The sequence below is a fragment of the Narcine bancroftii genome, chromosome 6 (assembly GCF_036971445.1).
Source record: "Narcine bancroftii isolate sNarBan1 chromosome 6, sNarBan1.hap1, whole genome shotgun sequence".
Classification (NCBI taxonomy): Eukaryota; Metazoa; Chordata; class Chondrichthyes; order Torpediniformes; family Narcinidae; genus Narcine; species Narcine bancroftii.
The window spans coordinates 190074090-190091881 of NC_091474.1; the positions used below are offsets into that span (position 1 = coordinate 190074090).

The window sequence follows — 17792 nt, forward strand, 5'->3', positions numbered from 1 at the left end:
TGAGAACTCTTACCCAAATCACAAGCCATTACAGTTTCAAAGTTCCAACCTCTTGCATTCAGTTTTCTACATCACATGTATGTTTTATAGTCACAGAACTAACTTTGATATCATGGTCCTTCCAATAATATCCTGATTTTTCTCCTCCAATCAGATCCATCTCTTGCTCTGTCCCATTAAAATTCTCATCATACTGTTCATTTGTGTTCGTACCATTTGTTGTTGTGAAACACTCATTCTGTCTTTTGTACCATATCTCTTGCTCAAATAGCTAACACACTCACAACCCTTATAAATTCAGTAGGAAGGTGCTCTGATGCCAAAGCACACCTTGTGCATATTTTTCTGTGTATGTTAATGGATAAGCAAAATATGTGCTTACTTCTTCTTGAAACTGATTGAATTTGCCATTTGATCCTCTCTTAGGATTCTGACTAATATTCAGGTACAAGTGAATATAATGTGCACTGCATATATTCCCTCCATTTGTGCCAAACATTAATGAAGTTATTGAATCTGCTCAGAATAAGAATAAAGGAAGCTTTATTGCTTTAGTTCAGAGCTCATAAAATTTAAATTGTGACTGCAATAATAGTTTTGCTCAGCAGTTTGTGCAAAGACCACTAAGGACGCCAACTGAATTCCTTCCATGTCCCCTCCTCCAACAAACCCTCCAATCTCTCAAGATTACCTCCACCTCCCCAGTCTAGCTGTTAGTGGAAGGTAATGGTCATCTCACTCTTCCATGTCCAGACTTCAGTCATCATTTAGTGAATTCCAGCTCACAAAGTATTTGAAGGAAGACAAAGCCAATGGATTTGTTTAACCAACTGGCCTCCAATTATCTGAATATTCCAAGTTAATTTTCCCCATTTGTACAGCTATATTTCTGTGTCTGATTTCATTTTGGGTGGAAGACAATGATTTTTTCCCCCTCCCTTGTTAATTTGGATGTTAGATTCCATGATTAAATAGAGACTCATTTTCTCACTCTTGCTACCTTTCAGTCACAATATATACTGATAAGTATAATGTAGCAAACCCAAGCCCACTGAAATAAAGCATTTCAAATAAATTACAACTGTTCTTGAACAAAGCAGTTAAAAATAGCTCCACTGAGCACTTGTACAAGATAGTACCTGTCTAAACAAAAGAGTCGTTTTGTTTTTAAAAAAGCAAACAGCTTTCCAATTTCCAATGCAATATTCAGGCAATTGCATTAAGAAGTTACCTAAATAGGTAAAGATGCAGAAAATATTGTTGACAAATTAAATAAAAGCAAATTGAAATTAATACTCCTAAGATTAACAATAATTGCTACATAAATAAAGCAAATTACATGCTTTAATTAATACAAGAATGAGTTAAAGCACTTCCCATTTCACTTCATTTAACACCATCGGCACTTTCTTTCATTCCTTTATCATCATGTGCTTATTGCAAACATTGTTGGCAAATCGCTCCATGGAATGTTGGGATTCAAAATATCCCTGACAAAATCATCTTTTTCAGGATTCCTAATTGAATACATCAGTGAAAATCCCTATATGCTTGATTTTGAGTATCCCTACAAATGTTAGCAAGTACTCTATTATGTCCCAAAGAATCCTCTAATTGTGGTTTTCAAACTTTTCTTTCCACTCATATACCACCTTAAACAATCTCTATGCCATAGATGCTCTGATTAGTAAGGGTGGAATGTAAGTGGAAAGTAAAAAACCTAATTGTCTTGTTATACGCAATTTCACAATTCCAAAGGAATGGGCCAATGACAATTTTTCTCAGGCAAAATATTTCAGTAACAATTAGATCTCAAACAGTGATTCTCAACTTCTTAAACAATGTTAAACAATCCCTTGCTAATCACAGAGCATGTATGGCATAGAGATTTCTTAAGGTGGTATGTGAGTGGAAAGAAAAAAAGTTTTAAAACTACTGCTCTAGTATTTTAAAGACATCTGTTAGTCATAATTCAATCTTCTCTTCATCGGTCGACAATGCTTAGCATTTTCTGACAATTCCAACTTCTTTGTGATGGGATTAACTTTCTTTTATTTTTAGAGTATTAACCAGAAAATCCCCCCAAAAAGCAGTAAATCAATTGCAATGAAACCTTTGTAGATTTATAAATAATAGTATATGGTCCAGTAGCAATACTACTTAAGTCTAAATTCGATAAATGGTGATACATTCAATATCGTAAGGGTAAAGTAGTTTAAAAAATGCTTTTTCTCTGCTAAGTTCAGCAGCCCCAATGCTTCCTTTGACTTCATGTGGAAATCAGAATTGCGGAGTCACTGTCAGTGCTTTCAAAGTAAATATTTTCAGCGATTTCCCCAGTTGTTTTCCCCTTCTCCTGGCGCCCCCAGATATGGGAGGAAGGACTGTTGATAAACAGAGGCTGTGAATTACTGCAGTCCTAGGAATGCTCGACTGTGGCTTTGTTAGAGTCAGACAGAACTATTCACTCAAAGGTGTTGGATCCTCTAACATATCAGACATCTATTTGCCAGATATCTCAACGATACACATGCATGGAATTATTTTATATTTCTTTGATCCTAAACTTTACTTTTATCACCAGCCACTGAAAAAGAGGTACAGCTAGAAATTGCCCTTAAATGAACAGGTAAAAGTGGTACCAATATCAACTTTTCAGTCGAACAGCCTCAAGATTTCCTGCAATTCCTTCGCTATCTCCTCAACGAAACAGGAGAGAGCAAGTGCAGGCCCGTCATTACAAGCAAGACAAAATACCCACCGATAGTTGTAATCACAGTAATGGCGAAATAGAAAGAACCGGCAAATTTCCACTGGACCCCAGCTTGATGCGGCTTGAGTTTCAAGACAACAAGCTCGAGTTCTTCGTATTTCTTCTCGCTCAGGTTGTATTTGGTCATGAGCTCGTACCTCCTTTCTTCCAAATTCTTCTTTTCCGAGGTCTCCTGCTTGGACTCCAGGGCATCGAAGACGGCGGCTCCGACCAGCAGGTAGGTGAATGTGCAGACAATGAGGGCGAGAGTCCGCACGTTCTGGCGCTTCATGGCGCCGCTCCGGGAGCCGCTGGACTCATGATGCACAGAAGACTGACGGGCGCGGCGGAGCCACAACCCCACACCCTCAGCGCGGGGAGCTGTCTTTCAGCACCACCGAGTCCCGTCGCCACGCCTCCTCTCTCCTGCTGCTGCTTCTGGCCGTACGAGGGGAAGGGAGGATCGAGCTGACGCATGCCAGAGTAAGGGTACAAAAGGCACGTCTCCTGAGCTGCATTTTACTCCGAAATAGACGTGCATTGAAGGCAAGTTGATGTGTTACTTTTGGAGACAGAAATTGTTCTATATATCCGCCAAACCCGAACGTGACACGAACGCTTTTGAATATAAAAACACGGACAATTCCGCGTGAATTTACACCCCTGAGAGGAAATATAGGCATTCGCTTACACGGTGAGGTTTAATTTAGCAACTCGTAATTAGCCCATAAACAATGTATTATCATCTATGATGGCAATCATTAGTCCGTGGTCATAAAACCCATCCATGCAGTTCTTCATCCTGTGCTTCCAGCGTTCCTTCCACACAACTTCAGAAGGAAGCGCTTCGAGAGTAGCAATATTTCTTAATGCAGAGTGGTCTTAATCTTTACTCAACTTAGAGGACAATTGCTGTGTAAATTAAGACCTCCACGGAATTTCTAATATTCTACCAGTTCCCCACACGATTAGTATTTCTTTGTCAGTGGCGGATGTATGAGGCGAATTTTTGGCAGGGGATTTTTTTTTACTTGGATATCAACGAGCGGATTAGATTAAGTTGTGTCAACTAATAAATTCGTAAATGCATTCAAATGTGCAAAGCTTTAATCGGCTTTTTACGGGAAAAAGCAAAGTTATCTGGGGGGCTGGTAACAGAGAATGTGATACTGTTCAGGGAGGCTCTATCTTCGTTGGATGTTGGTTCTTTTCGGTCGGATCAGTCAACTTTGTGTACCTACTTTCATTTGAAGGAAGGGTTAACTTCAGAGTTTTCTTTTACAGTATTAATGTTCCAGTGGCTATCCCTTTCCAACTCTCACTATTCTCTCTTTTGTAAGGAACTAGAACATCTATCAAATGCTATTCTTTATTTATTCTGCTTAAAAATCCACAAATACAGTCTGCGTTGACTCATTAAGAACGTGCAAAAAATCCTGATACTTATTTTAAATTATGATTTAATAGATATTTCATGAACACGTTTAGAGAATTCAATGAAAATATTGGAGGGAGGGGCAGTGGGAGGAAATTGCATTGGCTGTTGTTTTGTTAGTAAGTCTGCTCCTCTGCAATTTTTATAACTCGCATCTTCCCACAAAATATCTAACCTCCCCCCATGAAAGGATTCAAATTGTTAACACTGACTAAACAGTCCTGAAACTGAGGCAGCTTTTTACCAATCTCTTTTTACACATGTTCCAATTTCAAAACCTAGGCATCATTGTCAAAGCAGTTGTCTATAGTAAAAACACAATGTTCGAGAGACACATCAGGCCAAACAGTGTCTTTTATACAGATATTCCCTGACTTACAACCATCGGTATATATGACTGAAAAAATGAAAAATATACCATATATACTTGTGTAATTGTTAAAATATTGAACCAATTTTTCAGGCCAAAAAAAGGGGGAGAGATAGACTTTTGCATGGGTCAAACTTTTGACCTTGTACCTGCTTCTTTCAAGGCTTTGGGAGCATGGATGACTGGGACCAGGTGGTAAGTCCGTGTTAAGGGGATTGGGAGTTCAGATGCATGTGCAGCCAGGGCATCGGGAGGTAGTAGACATGAGAAACCAGGGCAAAGGCACAAATACATAACTGATAGAAAAATGGTATGAAAAAATGTTTGTAAGCATCTGAACAAAAGATTAAGTGGGGGGGAGATGTGGTTGCAAAGGTAGGAGGTGATAGATGGAGGAGGGAGGGAGAGGACAAAAGCAATGAAGGGGAGGAGGAATGTCTGGTGAATAGAGAAGGAAGGAGGATGAGAACTGAGAAGGGAAGGGGGAGGTGATTTGGGGGTAAAAAGAGGAGAGCAGGTTAGCAGAAACCATAAAGTGTATGTTAATACCATCTGGCTGGAGAGTGCCCAAATGGAAAATCAAATGTTGTTCCTCCAATTTCTGGGTGGTCTTGGTGGGAGAGTACATAAGGCTATGGACAGACATGAGTGCGAGAGCGTGACACAGAACTGAAATGGTTGCTTACTGGGAGGTCTCTGTCACTGGTGCAGACAGAGTAAAGGTGCTCAGCAAAGCAATCTCCCAATCTGCACCCAGTCTCTCTGATGTAGAGAAGGCTACAAAGGGAGCATTGGATGCACAAAATCTGCCCTGTGGATACACAAGTAAAATTTTGCTTCACTTGAAGGGCTTGTTTGGGGTCCCAAACTGTGGTGAGGGAGGAGGTGTGGGCACATCTGGAACCTCCTGTGACCACAGGGGAAAGTGCTGGGGGGTGAAGAGGGGGCAACAGTTGGTGGGTAGGGATGAGTACATAAGGGAGTCAAGGAGGGAGTGGTCCCTATGGAAGGCAGAGAGGGTAGGGGAGGAGAGTGGAAGATGTGTCTTGTAGTGGGATCCTGTTCTAAGTCCTGGAATGTGTTGGATGCAGAGAAGTGGTAGGTGAGGATAAGGAGGATTCTATGTTTGTTGCATCTGGGGCAAAGGGGGCCAGGGCAGGTGAGTGGGAAATGGAGGAGATATGGTGAGGGCTGAGTTGATGATGGTTAAGGGGAAGTCACATTTGTGGAAGAAGGCCAGACATTTTGGAAGATCTGGACTGGAAGACCTCATCTTGGGGACAGATGGAGTGGAGAGGGAGAAATTGAGAGAAGGGGAGAGAATCCTATGGTGTGAGGAAGTGTAGTCAAAGTAGTTGTGGGAGTAGGTGGGTTTGAAATCTATATCAGTGTAAAGCTGGTCTCTCAAGATAGAGACAGAAAGATATAGGGAGGGAAGAGTTTTGTCAGAGACTGACCAGGTGATTTTGAAATCGGGGTGTAAATTGGCTGCTAAGTGAATGAAGTTGACAAGCTCATCACAGGTGCAGGAGTCAGCCCCAATGTAGTCATCAATATACTGGAGAGAGTTTGAGGGGTCTTGCCATTGTGGGCTTGCAGCATGGATTGTGTCACAAAGCTTACAAACAAACAAGCATAGTTGAAATGCATACAGGTACCTTCAGCTGTTCCTTTGCTTTGGAGGAAGGGAAATTGTTTAAAGTGAGGACAAGTTCTGCCAGGCAGGGGAGGGTGGTGGTTCCATCGCGAAGATGAGGCAGTCCGGTTCCATCGCGAAGATGAGGCATTCCGGTTCCATCGCGAAGATGAGGCAGTGCGGTTCCATCGCGAAGATGAGGCAGTGCGGTTCCATCGCGAAGATGAGGCAGTGCGGTTCCATCGCGAAGATGAGGCAGTGCGGTTCCATCGCGAAGATGAGGCAGTCCGGTTCCATCGCGAAGATGAGGCAGTCCGGTTCCATCGCGAAGATGAGGCAGTCCGGTTCCATCGCGAAGATGAGGCAGTCCGGTTCCTTCGCGAAGATGAGGCAGTCCGGTTCCATCGCGAAGATGAGGCAGTCCGGTTCCATCGCGAAGATGAGGCAGTCCGGTTCCATCGCGAAGATGAGGCAGTCCGGTTCCATCGCGAAGATGAGGCAGTCCGGTTCCATCGCGAAGATGAGGCAGTCCGGTTCCATCGCGAAGATGAGGCAGTCCGGTTCCATCGCGAAGATGAGGCAGTCCGGTTCCATCGCGAAGATGAGGCAGTCCGGTTCCATCGCGAAGATGAGGCAGTCCGGTTCCATCGCGAAGATGAGGCAGTCCGGTTCCATCGCGAAGATGAGGCAGTCCGGTTCCATCGCGAAGATGAGGCAGTCCGGTTCCATCGCGAAGATGAGGCAGTCCGGTTCCATCGCGAAGATGAGGCAGTCCGGTTCCATCGCGAAGATGAGGCAGTCCGGTTCCATCGCGAAGATGAGGCAGTCCGGTTCCATCGCGAAGATGAGGCAGTCCGGATCCATCGCGAAGATGAGGCAGTCCGGTTCCATCGCGAAGATGAGGCAGTCCGGTTCCATCGCGAAGATGAGGCAGTCCGGTTCCATCGCGAAGATGAGGCAGTCCGGTTCCATCGCGAAGATGAGGCAGTCCGGTTCCATCGCGAAGATGAGGCAGTCCGGTTCCATCGCGAAGATGAGGCAGTCCGGTTCCATCGCGAAGATGAGGCAGTCCGGTTCCATCGCGAAGATGAGGCAGTCCGGTTCCATCGCGAAGATGAGGCAGTCCGGTTCCATCGCGAAGATGAGGCAGTCCGGTTCCATCGCGAAGATGAGGCAGTCCGGTTCCATCGCGAAAATGAGGCATTCCGGTTCCATCGCGAAGATGAGGCATTCCGGTTCCATCGCGAAGATGAGGCAGTCCGGTTCCATCGCGAAGATGAGGCAGTCCGGTTCCATCGCGAAGCTGAGGCAGTCCGGTTCCATCGCGAAGCTGAGGCAGTCCGGTTCCATCGCGAAGCTGAGGCAGTCCGGTTCCATCGCGAAGCTGAGGCAGTCCGGTTCCATCGCGAAGCTGAGGCAGTCCGGTTCCATCGTGAAGATGAGGCAGTCCGGTTCCATCGTGAAGATGAGGCAGTCCAGTTGACTCAAACCCAATACATTGGTTATGTATTTTTACCTTTGCTTTCTATATAAAGGGCAATGTTTGACCTGCTGAGTTTCTCCAACTTTGTATTTTTACTTCACCCACGGTGACTACAGATTTTCATGTTTTATATTTGTTGTCTATCCCCTTGAGATGATAAAGTGGTGAGCCACTCTACTGAACTTCTGCAGAGGTATTCATTCCCACAGGAAAGCAGTTTGTTGGAACTCCTTTTGTCAGAAAGGAGGTGCAGCATTTATGCTCAACTATTATAAGGGATTTTCACGTCAAGATGGCATATGATGAAGAGGGAAAGATGTAGGTGGTGGTGATCCTACCTGTTGTATTTATCCTTTTAGTGATAGGTGTTGTAGTTATGGAATGTGCTAGTGCAATAGACTGAAGGCACTTACAGGTGGCCAATTGGCCCGCTTGTAAAGCCGCGTATTTTGTCAAATTGCGGCTGTTAGGAAGGCCACGTGAATGTACAGGAGGCACCTGCAAGACGAGTTTGGTAACCATCCTCCGAGAGGGATAATCCCCACAGAGTGGCCTCCCCAGCCATCTGAATGAAGCCGTCTAAAAGCGTCTGCATTTGGATGACAGTCAGCTGGCCAGTGCCTGACAGCTCCTCTCCCAGTCCCCACACTTTCGGGGAGCTGGTGCGGGCTGTAAGCGCTGGGATGTCCCCACAATGATCCCGCTGCCCCGTTCTCTCCCCACTCATGAAATCAGTCCCCAAACTGTTGGGCAGCCGGCGCGGGCTGTCCCCACACTGTCGTGACTGATTTCGGGAGTGGGGAGAAGTGGGCTGGAGTGGCCGGCAGGGGAGCAGGGGGCTGGCCGAAACAATGCTGGTACCCGACTCAAGCACCTCCTTCTTCCCCGCCGGCCGTGCCAGCCTCGTGAGTGGGGAGAGAGTGGGGCAGTGGGATCAGTGTGGGGAGGTCCCCACACTGATAGCCTGTGCTGGCTGTCCCAGCTGACAGCCTGCCATCCTGAATTGACACCCCAAGGGACAGGAGCCGGAATGCGCTCAGATGCGCATTCCGGTGCAGATGTCCTTTCAGGTGGCCAATGCTGCCACCTGAACTGCAATTTAAAGGGACACTTCTGCTTCTTCAGGCGCATTCTTAGCAGAGAATGCACCTGAAAAAGCCTTAAGTGAGCAATTGTAATGCACTTGTAGTTACTCTACACTGCAGCCATGGTGTATCAATGGTGAAGGGATGAAGGTTTAAATTGGATGGAATAGCAATCAGGTGCTCTGGTAAGCAAATATTAAATTATTTGTGAAGTTATGACTCAAAGGCTATTGTCTGTCCCTTCACTTCCAAGACATCCTGCCAGAAATTAGAGGGCTGTGGAATGCAATTGCTTTCAAAATGCAGTTGATGCCTAATTAATTATCCATCAAGTGTAACCATTAAACATCTAAACATTTTAAGGACCACCTCAACTCATCACCCATGCTTTGCTGCAGAGGATTCCACAAACTTACCATGCTACTTTTTCTGTGGAGATGGGGGCAACATTTTGGAAATCCATCGAATCAGTTAATTGATTGGAAAATTAATAAAAAGGTTAAAATAATATATCTGAAAAATGTTGTGCAAATATCACCAGCATTGCTTTATAGACACATTAACCATAATATTGTGAAAATGTTACCATCTTTAGTTTCTTTGTGTCACATAGCATATCCTGTGCTAATCATTAGGGTGTATTTTCTGATTCACTCTTATTTCAACATTTTTAAAATTTTCTGAACTTATATTCAATGATTCTCACCACATTAGATCAGCCTTGGAACAAATTTTTCAGAAGCCTGATTGAACCAGAAACTTGAACAGTAAATCAAATCATTCAATCTTTAAGAATGTGAAAAGTGTAGTATAATAAGAATATAATTAAATAGGAATTTATGACATTACAATTTAATTCACATCATCTCAACATGTCGGATGCAGACAACATGGCTGAACAAACTGACTACTGAGGCCATGTGATCTCTTGTTTAAGAACAAATAAAAAGTGGTCACCTAAGTCTCGATAGACTGAAGTTGTGTAATATTTTGACACAAAAATTTGACTACTTGTAGTCTGAGGAAAGAAGACTAGGTGTTTGATAAGGTGCCGCATAGAAGACTTGTTCACTGGTGCATGAAGTTAGGGGTAAAATATTAGTATGGATAGAGGATTGTTTAACCAATGGAAAACAGAGCGCTTGGATAAATGGACATTTTGCTGGTTAGCAATTAGTGACGAATGGAATGCTGCAGGAATTGGTGCTGGCACCTAACTGTTCACAATTAACAATATGGAAGGTGGGACTAGTGCAACGTATCATTGATGCTGTTAGCTTTCATTACAAAAGGGATTGAATTTAAGAACAGGGAGATTTTGCTGTAACTACACACAAATCTGGTCTCCTTCCTTGAGCAAAGTCTTACTGGTTTTGATGATGGTGGTTCAACAGATTGATTCCAGAGTAGGTTAGTCTGAGGGTGCTTTGGCAGACAATGTGAAGGAAAATCTTAAGAGTTTCTACAGGCCTATTAAGAGGAAAATAATAGTAAAGAACAAAAGTGGTCCCTTTGAAGATCAGAGTGGTCAGGTTTGTATAGAGCCAAAAGAGATAGGGGAAATCTTATATTTTTTTTCTCATTAGTATTCACTCAGGAAATAGGCACAGATTCATGGGATGTCAGGAAATCAAGAAGTGAGGTCATGGAACCTATATAGATTAAACAGGAGGAAGTGTTTTCTATCTTAAAGCAAATAAAGATGGATAAATCCTCAGGGTTTGACAAGATATTATCTTAGACTTTGAGGGAAGCTAATGTGGAAATTGCAGCGGCTCTGACAGAAATATTTAAAATGTCCTTAGCCATGGGTGTGGGGCTGGTAGCTCACATTGTTCCATTGTTTATAAAAGGCTCCAAAAGTAACCCTGGAAATTACACTATTGTGAGCTTGACCTCAGTAGTAGATAATTTATTGGAAGGTGTTCTAAGAGACTGCATATACAATTATTTGGATAGTCAGAAACTGATTAGGGATAGTTAACATGGCTTTGTGCGTGGTAGGTTGTGTTTGACCAATCTTAGAGATTTTCAAGGAGGTGTTCAGGAAAGTTAATGAGGGAAAGGCTGTGAATGTTGTCTGTATTGACTTTAGAAAGGTCTCTGACAAGGACCCATATGGGAGGTTAGTTAGGAAGGTACAGATGCTAGCTATTCATGGTGAAGTAGTGAAATGGATTTAACAAGGCTGGACGGGAGAAGCCAGAGAGTAGTGGTGGATGATTGCTTCTCAGACTGAAATCCTGTGACTAGTGGTGTGCTTCAGGGATCAGTGCTGGGACCATTGTTGTTTGTTGTGGATGATAATGTGGTAAATTGGATCAGCAAATTAGCAGATGATACTAACAGTGGAGGTGTTGTAGACAGCCAAGGTAGTTTTCAAAGCTTGCAGAGGGATCTGGACCAGTTGGAAAAATGGAAGATGGAAATTAACGCAGACAAGTGTGAGATGTTGCATTTTTGAAGGACAAACCAAGAAAGGACATATACAATGAATAGTAGGGAACTGAGGAGTATGGGTGAACAGAGGGATCTAGGAATACAGAAACATAATTCCCTGAAAGTGGCATCACAGGTAGATGTGGTTATAAAGAAAGATTTTGGCATATTGGCCTTCATACTGAGTATAGGAGTTCAGATGTTATGGTAAAATTAAATAAGACATTGGTGAGGCCAAATGAGGTATATTGGGTGCAGTTTTGGTCATCCAACTACAGGATAGATACAAATAAGATTTATGTTAAAAAGAGTGCAGAGAAACTTCAAAAGGGTGTTGCCTGGATTTCAGGAACTGAGTTAGAAGGAAATGTTAAACAGGTTAGGACTTTATTCCCTGGAGTGTAGAAGAACGAGAGGAGATTTGATAGAGGTATTTAAAATTATGAGAGAGATTGACAGAGTTGGCTTTTTCCACTGAGGATAGGTGAGATACAAACCAGAAGACATCAGTTAAGAGTGAAAGGGGAAAATTTCCAGGGGGACATGAGGGGGAAACCTCTTCACACAGAGCATGGTGGGAGTGCAGAATGAGCTGGCAGCTGTGGTGGTGAATGCAGGCTCATTTTTAACATTTATGAAGTAATTGGACAGGTACATGGATGAGACAGGTTTGGAAGCCAATGGACTGGGTACAGGTCAGTGGGACAAGGAAAAAATGGTTCAGCACAGACTAGAAGAGCCAAAGTGGCCTATTTCTGTGCTATGGTGTTCTATGGAGATATTGAGTCAGCCTAAGAAATCGGTGGAATTCAGAAGAATAAGAGGAGATTTTATAGAAATATATAAAATTATGAAAGGTATAGATAAGATGGAGGCTGGAAAATTGTTTTATTTGTAGGTGAGACTAGAACTAGGGAACATGGCCTCAAAATTCAGGAGGAGGAACTGCTTATCCCAGAATTTGTGAATGCGTGGAATTCTCTGCTTAAGAAACCAGTGGATTCAAGTAATGAAGATAGCATAAGAAACAGTACAAAGTGGATATACAGCAAGTAATTTGGATAGGCACTACAAATGGCACATGGGTTGAGAACATAGCTGGAGTTTTTTTGTGGAGCTTTGTCTCAGTTCAGGATGAAATTCCCAGTGCTAAGGGAGCAGGTGGGAGTATAGCAAATATTGAGCTATTTCACTTCGAAAGGATCTGATATTTAGATCCGAAAACAGCAGGAGCTTTTATGAAAGTGCACTGCACATAAGGGATGGAATTTGCATAATTTTAGCAGTCCATTTCTGTTACTATCACAAGAACATTTCTAGTAGCATAATCTCACTCAATAATCACACCATCCACCTACCCAGCTACCACCACCACTGCCACCATTCTTTGGCTTGGCTTCGCGGACGAAGATTTATGGAGGGGTAAATGTCCACGTTAGCTGCAGGCTCGTTTGTGGCTGACAAGTCCGATGCGGGACAGGCAGACACGGTTGCAGCGGTTGCAGGGCAAAATTTGTTGGTTGGGGTTGGGTGTTGGGTTTTTCCTCCTTTGTCTTTTGTCAGTGAGATGGGCTCTGCGGACTTCTTCAAAGGAGGTTGCTGCCTGCCGAACAGTGTGGCGCCAAGATGCACGGTTTGAGGCGATATCAGCCCACTGGCGGTGGTCAATGTGGCAGGCACCAAGAGATTTCTTTAGGTAGTCCTTGTACCTCTTCTTTGGTGCACCTCTGACACGATGGCCAGTGGAGAGCTCGCCATATAACACGATCTTGGGAAGGCAATGGTCCTCCATTCTGGAGACGTGACCTACCCAGTGCAGTTGGATCTTCAACAGTGTGGATTCGATGCTGTCGGCCTCTGCCATCTCGAGTACTTCGATGTTAGGGATGAAGTCGCTCCAATGAATGTTGAGGATGGAGCGGAGACAATGCTGGTGGAAGCGTTCTAGGAGCCTTAGGTGATGCCGGTAAAGGACCCATGATTCGGAGTCAAACAGGAGTGTGGGTATGACAACGGCTCTGTATACGCTTATCTATGTGAGGTTTTTCAGTTGGTTGTTTTTCCAGACTCTTTTGTGTAGTCTTCCAAAGGCACTATTTGCCTTGGCGAGTCTGTTCTCTATCTCGTTGTCGATCTTTGCATCTGATGAAATGGTGCAGCCGAGATAGGTAAACTGGTTGACCGTTTTGAGTTTTGTATGCCCGATGGAGATGAGGGGGGGGGGGGGGCTGATAGTCATGGTGGGGAGCTGGTGATGGAGAACCTCAGTCTTCTTCAGGCTGACTTCCAGTCCAAACATTTTGGCAGTTTCCGCAAAACAGGACGTCAAGCGCTGAAGAGCTGGCTCTGAATGGGCAACTAAAGCGGCATCGTCTGCAAAGAGTAGTTCACGGACAAGTTGCTCTTGTGTCTTGGTGTGAGCTTGCAGGCGCCTCAGATTTGAGAGACTGCCATCCGTGCAGTACCGGATGTAAACAGCGTCTTCATTGTTGAGATCTTTCATGGCTTGATTCAGCATCATGCTGAATAAGATTGAAAAGAGGGTTGGTGCAAGAATGTAGCCTTGCTTCATGCCATTGTTAATGGAGAAGGGTTCAGAGAGCTCATTGCTGTTTCTGACCCGACCTTGTTGGTTTTCGTGCAGTTGGATAACCATATTGAAGAACTTTGGGGGGCATCCGAGGCGCTCTAGTATTTGCCAAAGCCCTTTCCTGCTCACGGTGTCGAAGGCTTTGGTGAGGTCAGCAAAGGTGATGTAGAGTCCTTTGTGTGGAATTACATTCTCTCTGATTGTTGGCAAGGCAAGGTTTGAGTGGCTCCAACTCTCAGCATCATTTCACATGTTCAGTTTCTCGTGTGGTATAAACTACCAGATTTTGCCAAACATTAAGAATTTGTCCCAGTCTTAGATCCATTACCACTGTTCAAGTAGGCTCATTAAACTCCAACCAAAAATCACTAGAAATGGCCAATGTAATTTTAGCATTTTTTTCCTCAGTCAAGATTATCTTCCTTCATATCCAATACAAGCCGCTCTTATAGTCCTCAGCTCTTTGATTCAGTGCCCTCCCTTTCACACTTGTTTCATCCTGAAAATTGCTAAATATATCCTTTCAGAAAGTTATATGAAAAAAAATCAAGACAGAGTTTAGAAGCTATACTTAAACTGAGCAGTGATTTATGGTTTTCATATAGAAAGCCACAAATATATACAATTCCTGTCTAAATCGTAAAGAGATTGATGCCTGGCTTAGTTAATCATTGTTGATAGATAATGCATTTTATCCCTATACTTCTCCTGAATCATTGAGGAATGCTGCCTGTGCCATGTCAGATAGAACAACAGATTGGTCAAGATCAATTTACTTCTATTTAAATAGCTCATGGAGCTTTAAATACATTCACTTAATGCAATTAATATTTATTTTATATTTAAATGGAATTAAATTATCCATGATAGTTAGCCACAGAGTGTTTATATAAAAAAAAACGCCCATCTATTCAGAACATAAATTTTTAATGAAGACAAAAGCCTGGCCTGTTTGTCTTGTAGAAACGGGATACTGCCCTTCTGACTTGGTATTTGTGATGTTAATGTTGATTTTAAAATAAGGATTTTTCAAGTGAAACTTCACATTTCAAGTGATTTCATCAATATGAGACAAATTAAAAGTTTGAAAAATGATCAATGTAAAGGGTACTTGATATCAACAACAATCGTGCACAAGGCACAAGCATCCATTAAAATGGAGAGTGCGTGGCATTATTTATGGATTAGATGACGGGAATAAAAAAAGACAACTGCCTTGAGACATTACAGGGATCAGTACTGGGACCTCAATTGCTCAGAATCTATATCAGTGTTTTGTATGGGTGGATCAAGTGTGATAATTCCAAGTTTTTGGTGAAGCAAAACTGTATGTGAGGCCTAAACAAAAAGGCTTCAGAGGTTAACAAACTCAATAAAGGAATGGGTGAAGATATGGCAGATGGAATATAATGTGGAAACGCGTAAGATAAGCACATTTGGTCCTTTTGATTCATGTTGAAGGGCTCAGGCCAAAAATGATGGTTACCTTTTACTTTCTACAGATGCTACATGACATGCTGAGTTTCTCCAGTATTTTGTGTACAGCACAGTAAAGCAGGATGTGTAAATAGAAACATAGAAGATAGGAGCAGGAGTAGGTCATTCGACCCTTCGAGGCTGCTCCGCCATTCAACGAGATCATGGTTGATCTTAAAGTTCAGTACCCCGTCCCCGCCTTCTCTCCATAACCTTTAATACCCTTATACTGAAGAAATATATCTAATTCCCTCTTAAACATATTTAATGAACCTGCCTCTACTGCCCTCTGTGGCAATGAATTCCACAGATTCACCACCCTCTGGGTAAAGAAATTCCTCCTCATCTCGGTCCTAAATGGTTTGCCTATTATCCTCAAACTATGGCCCCGGGTTCTGGATTTTCCTATCATTGGAAACATCCCATCTGCATCCATTCTGTCCAGTCCTGCCAGAATTTTATAGGTCTCTATGAGATCCCCTCTCAATCTTCTAAACTCCAGCGAGTACAATCCCAATTTGCGCAATCTTTCCTCATAAGTCATTCCTGCCATTCCAGGTATCAGCCTGGTGAATCGCCTCTGCACTCCCTCCATTGCAAGAACATCCTTCCTTAGATAAGGTGACCAAAACTGCACACAATACTCCAGGTGTGGTCTCACCAAGGCCCTGTACAGCTGCAGTAAGGTATCCTTGTTCCTATACTCAAACCTTCTTGATATGAAGGCCAACATACCATTTACCTGCTGTACCTCCATGCTCGCCTTCAGAGACTGATGTACAAGTACCCCTATCTCCCATCTCCCATCTTCTCCATCTCTTAATCTATTGCCATTCAAATAGTAATCTGCCCTCCGGTTTGTATTACCAAAGTGGATAACCTCACATTTATCCACATTGTAGTGTATTTGCCATGTATCTGCCCAGTCCCTCAATTTATCCAAATCACACTGGAGCTACCTGACCCCCTCTTCCGTGCACACAACCCCTCCTAGCTTAGTGTCATCTGCAAATTTGGAGATATTACATCCAATCCCCTCATCCAGATCATTAATGTAAATTGTGAACAGCTGGGGTCCCAGTACAGATCCCTGTGGCACCCCACTGGTCACCGCCTGCCACTCAGAAAATGAGCCATTTATCCCGACTCTCTGTCTTCTACCTACCAGCCAGTTCTCAATCCACATCAATACTTTTCCCCCAATCCCATGAGCCTTGATTTTGTAAGCCAGTTGTTTATGCGGGACCTTATCGAAGGCCTTTTGGAAGTCCAGGTACACCACATCCACTGGCTCTCCACCATCTATTTTACCTGTCACCATCTCAAAGAATTCCAATAGATTTGTCAAGCACGATTTACCTTTTGTAAATACATGTTGACTCTGTCCGATCTCTTCTCTGCTAGTCATTGCTCCACTGTTACATCCTTAATAATGGATTCCATCATTTTGCCCACTACTGTATGTAAGGCTCACCGGCCTATAATTCCTCACTTTTTCTCTACCCCCCCTTTTTAAATAGTGGGGTAACATTAGCTACCCTCCAATCCATGGGTACTGATCCTGAGTCTATCGAGTTCTGGAAAATAATTCTTAAAGCATCTGCTATCTGAATGGCCACTTCCTTAAGTACCCTAGGATGTAGATTATCAGGCCCTTGGGATTTATCTGCCTTCAATCCCATCAATTTCCCCAAGACCATGTCCTTAGAGATACTGATTTCTTTCAGTTCCTCCCTTGCATTAGTCTCTATGTTTCCCAACATTCTTGGGAGGTTATTTGTATCCTCTCTTGTAAAAACAGAACTAAAGTAAGAATTTAATTGGTCTACCATTTCCTTATTCCCCATTATATATTCCCCTGATTCTGACTGCAAAGGACCTACTCTGGATTTCACCAATCTTTTCCTCTTGACATATTTATAAAAGCTTTTACAGTCGGTTTTTATATTTGCCGCAAGCTTACTTTCATAATTTATTTTTGCTCTCTTGATTAATCCCTTTGTCCTCCTTTGGTGCATCTTGAACTGCTCCCAGTCTTCGGTTGTGGTACTTTTTTTGGCCAATTGATATGCTCTCTCTTTGGACCTAATGCTGTCTCTAATTTCCCTTGTTATCCATGGTTGAGTCACCTTTTTTCGTTTATTTTTATGCCAAACCGATATAAACGATTTTTGCAATTTCTCCATTAGATCTGTGAATGCTTTCCATTGTCTATCCACAGTCAACTCCCCCATAAACACCACCCAATCAATCTTACTCAACTCCTGTCTCATACCATCATAATTCCCTTTATTTAAATTCAGGACCTTAGTCTTGGTTTTAATTTCATCACTCTCCATGTCGAGTGAGAATTCGATCATATTGTGATCGTTCCTACCCAAAGGGCCTCGTACAACAAGATTGTTGATTAGCCCCTTATCATTGCATAATACCCAATCTAAAATGGCCTGCTCCCGAGTTGGTTCCTCGACATATTGGTCTAGATAACTGTCCCGTAAACATTCAAGGAATTCCTCCTCCTCAGTA

At 43.0% G+C, this 17792-nt stretch overlaps 1 protein-coding gene across 1 annotated transcript in view; it reads right to left on the reverse strand.

The window, feature by feature from the left end:
* Positions 1–3044, reverse strand: part of kcnk3a (potassium channel, subfamily K, member 3a) — a 113101-nt gene extending 110057 nt beyond the window's left edge. The window contains exon 1 of the mRNA XM_069888297.1: positions 2762–3044. Coding sequence (XP_069744398.1) covers positions 2762–3044 — 283 coding nt within the window. The remainder of the gene's footprint in view (positions 1–2761) is intronic.
* Positions 3045–17792: the final 14748 nt, after the last annotated feature.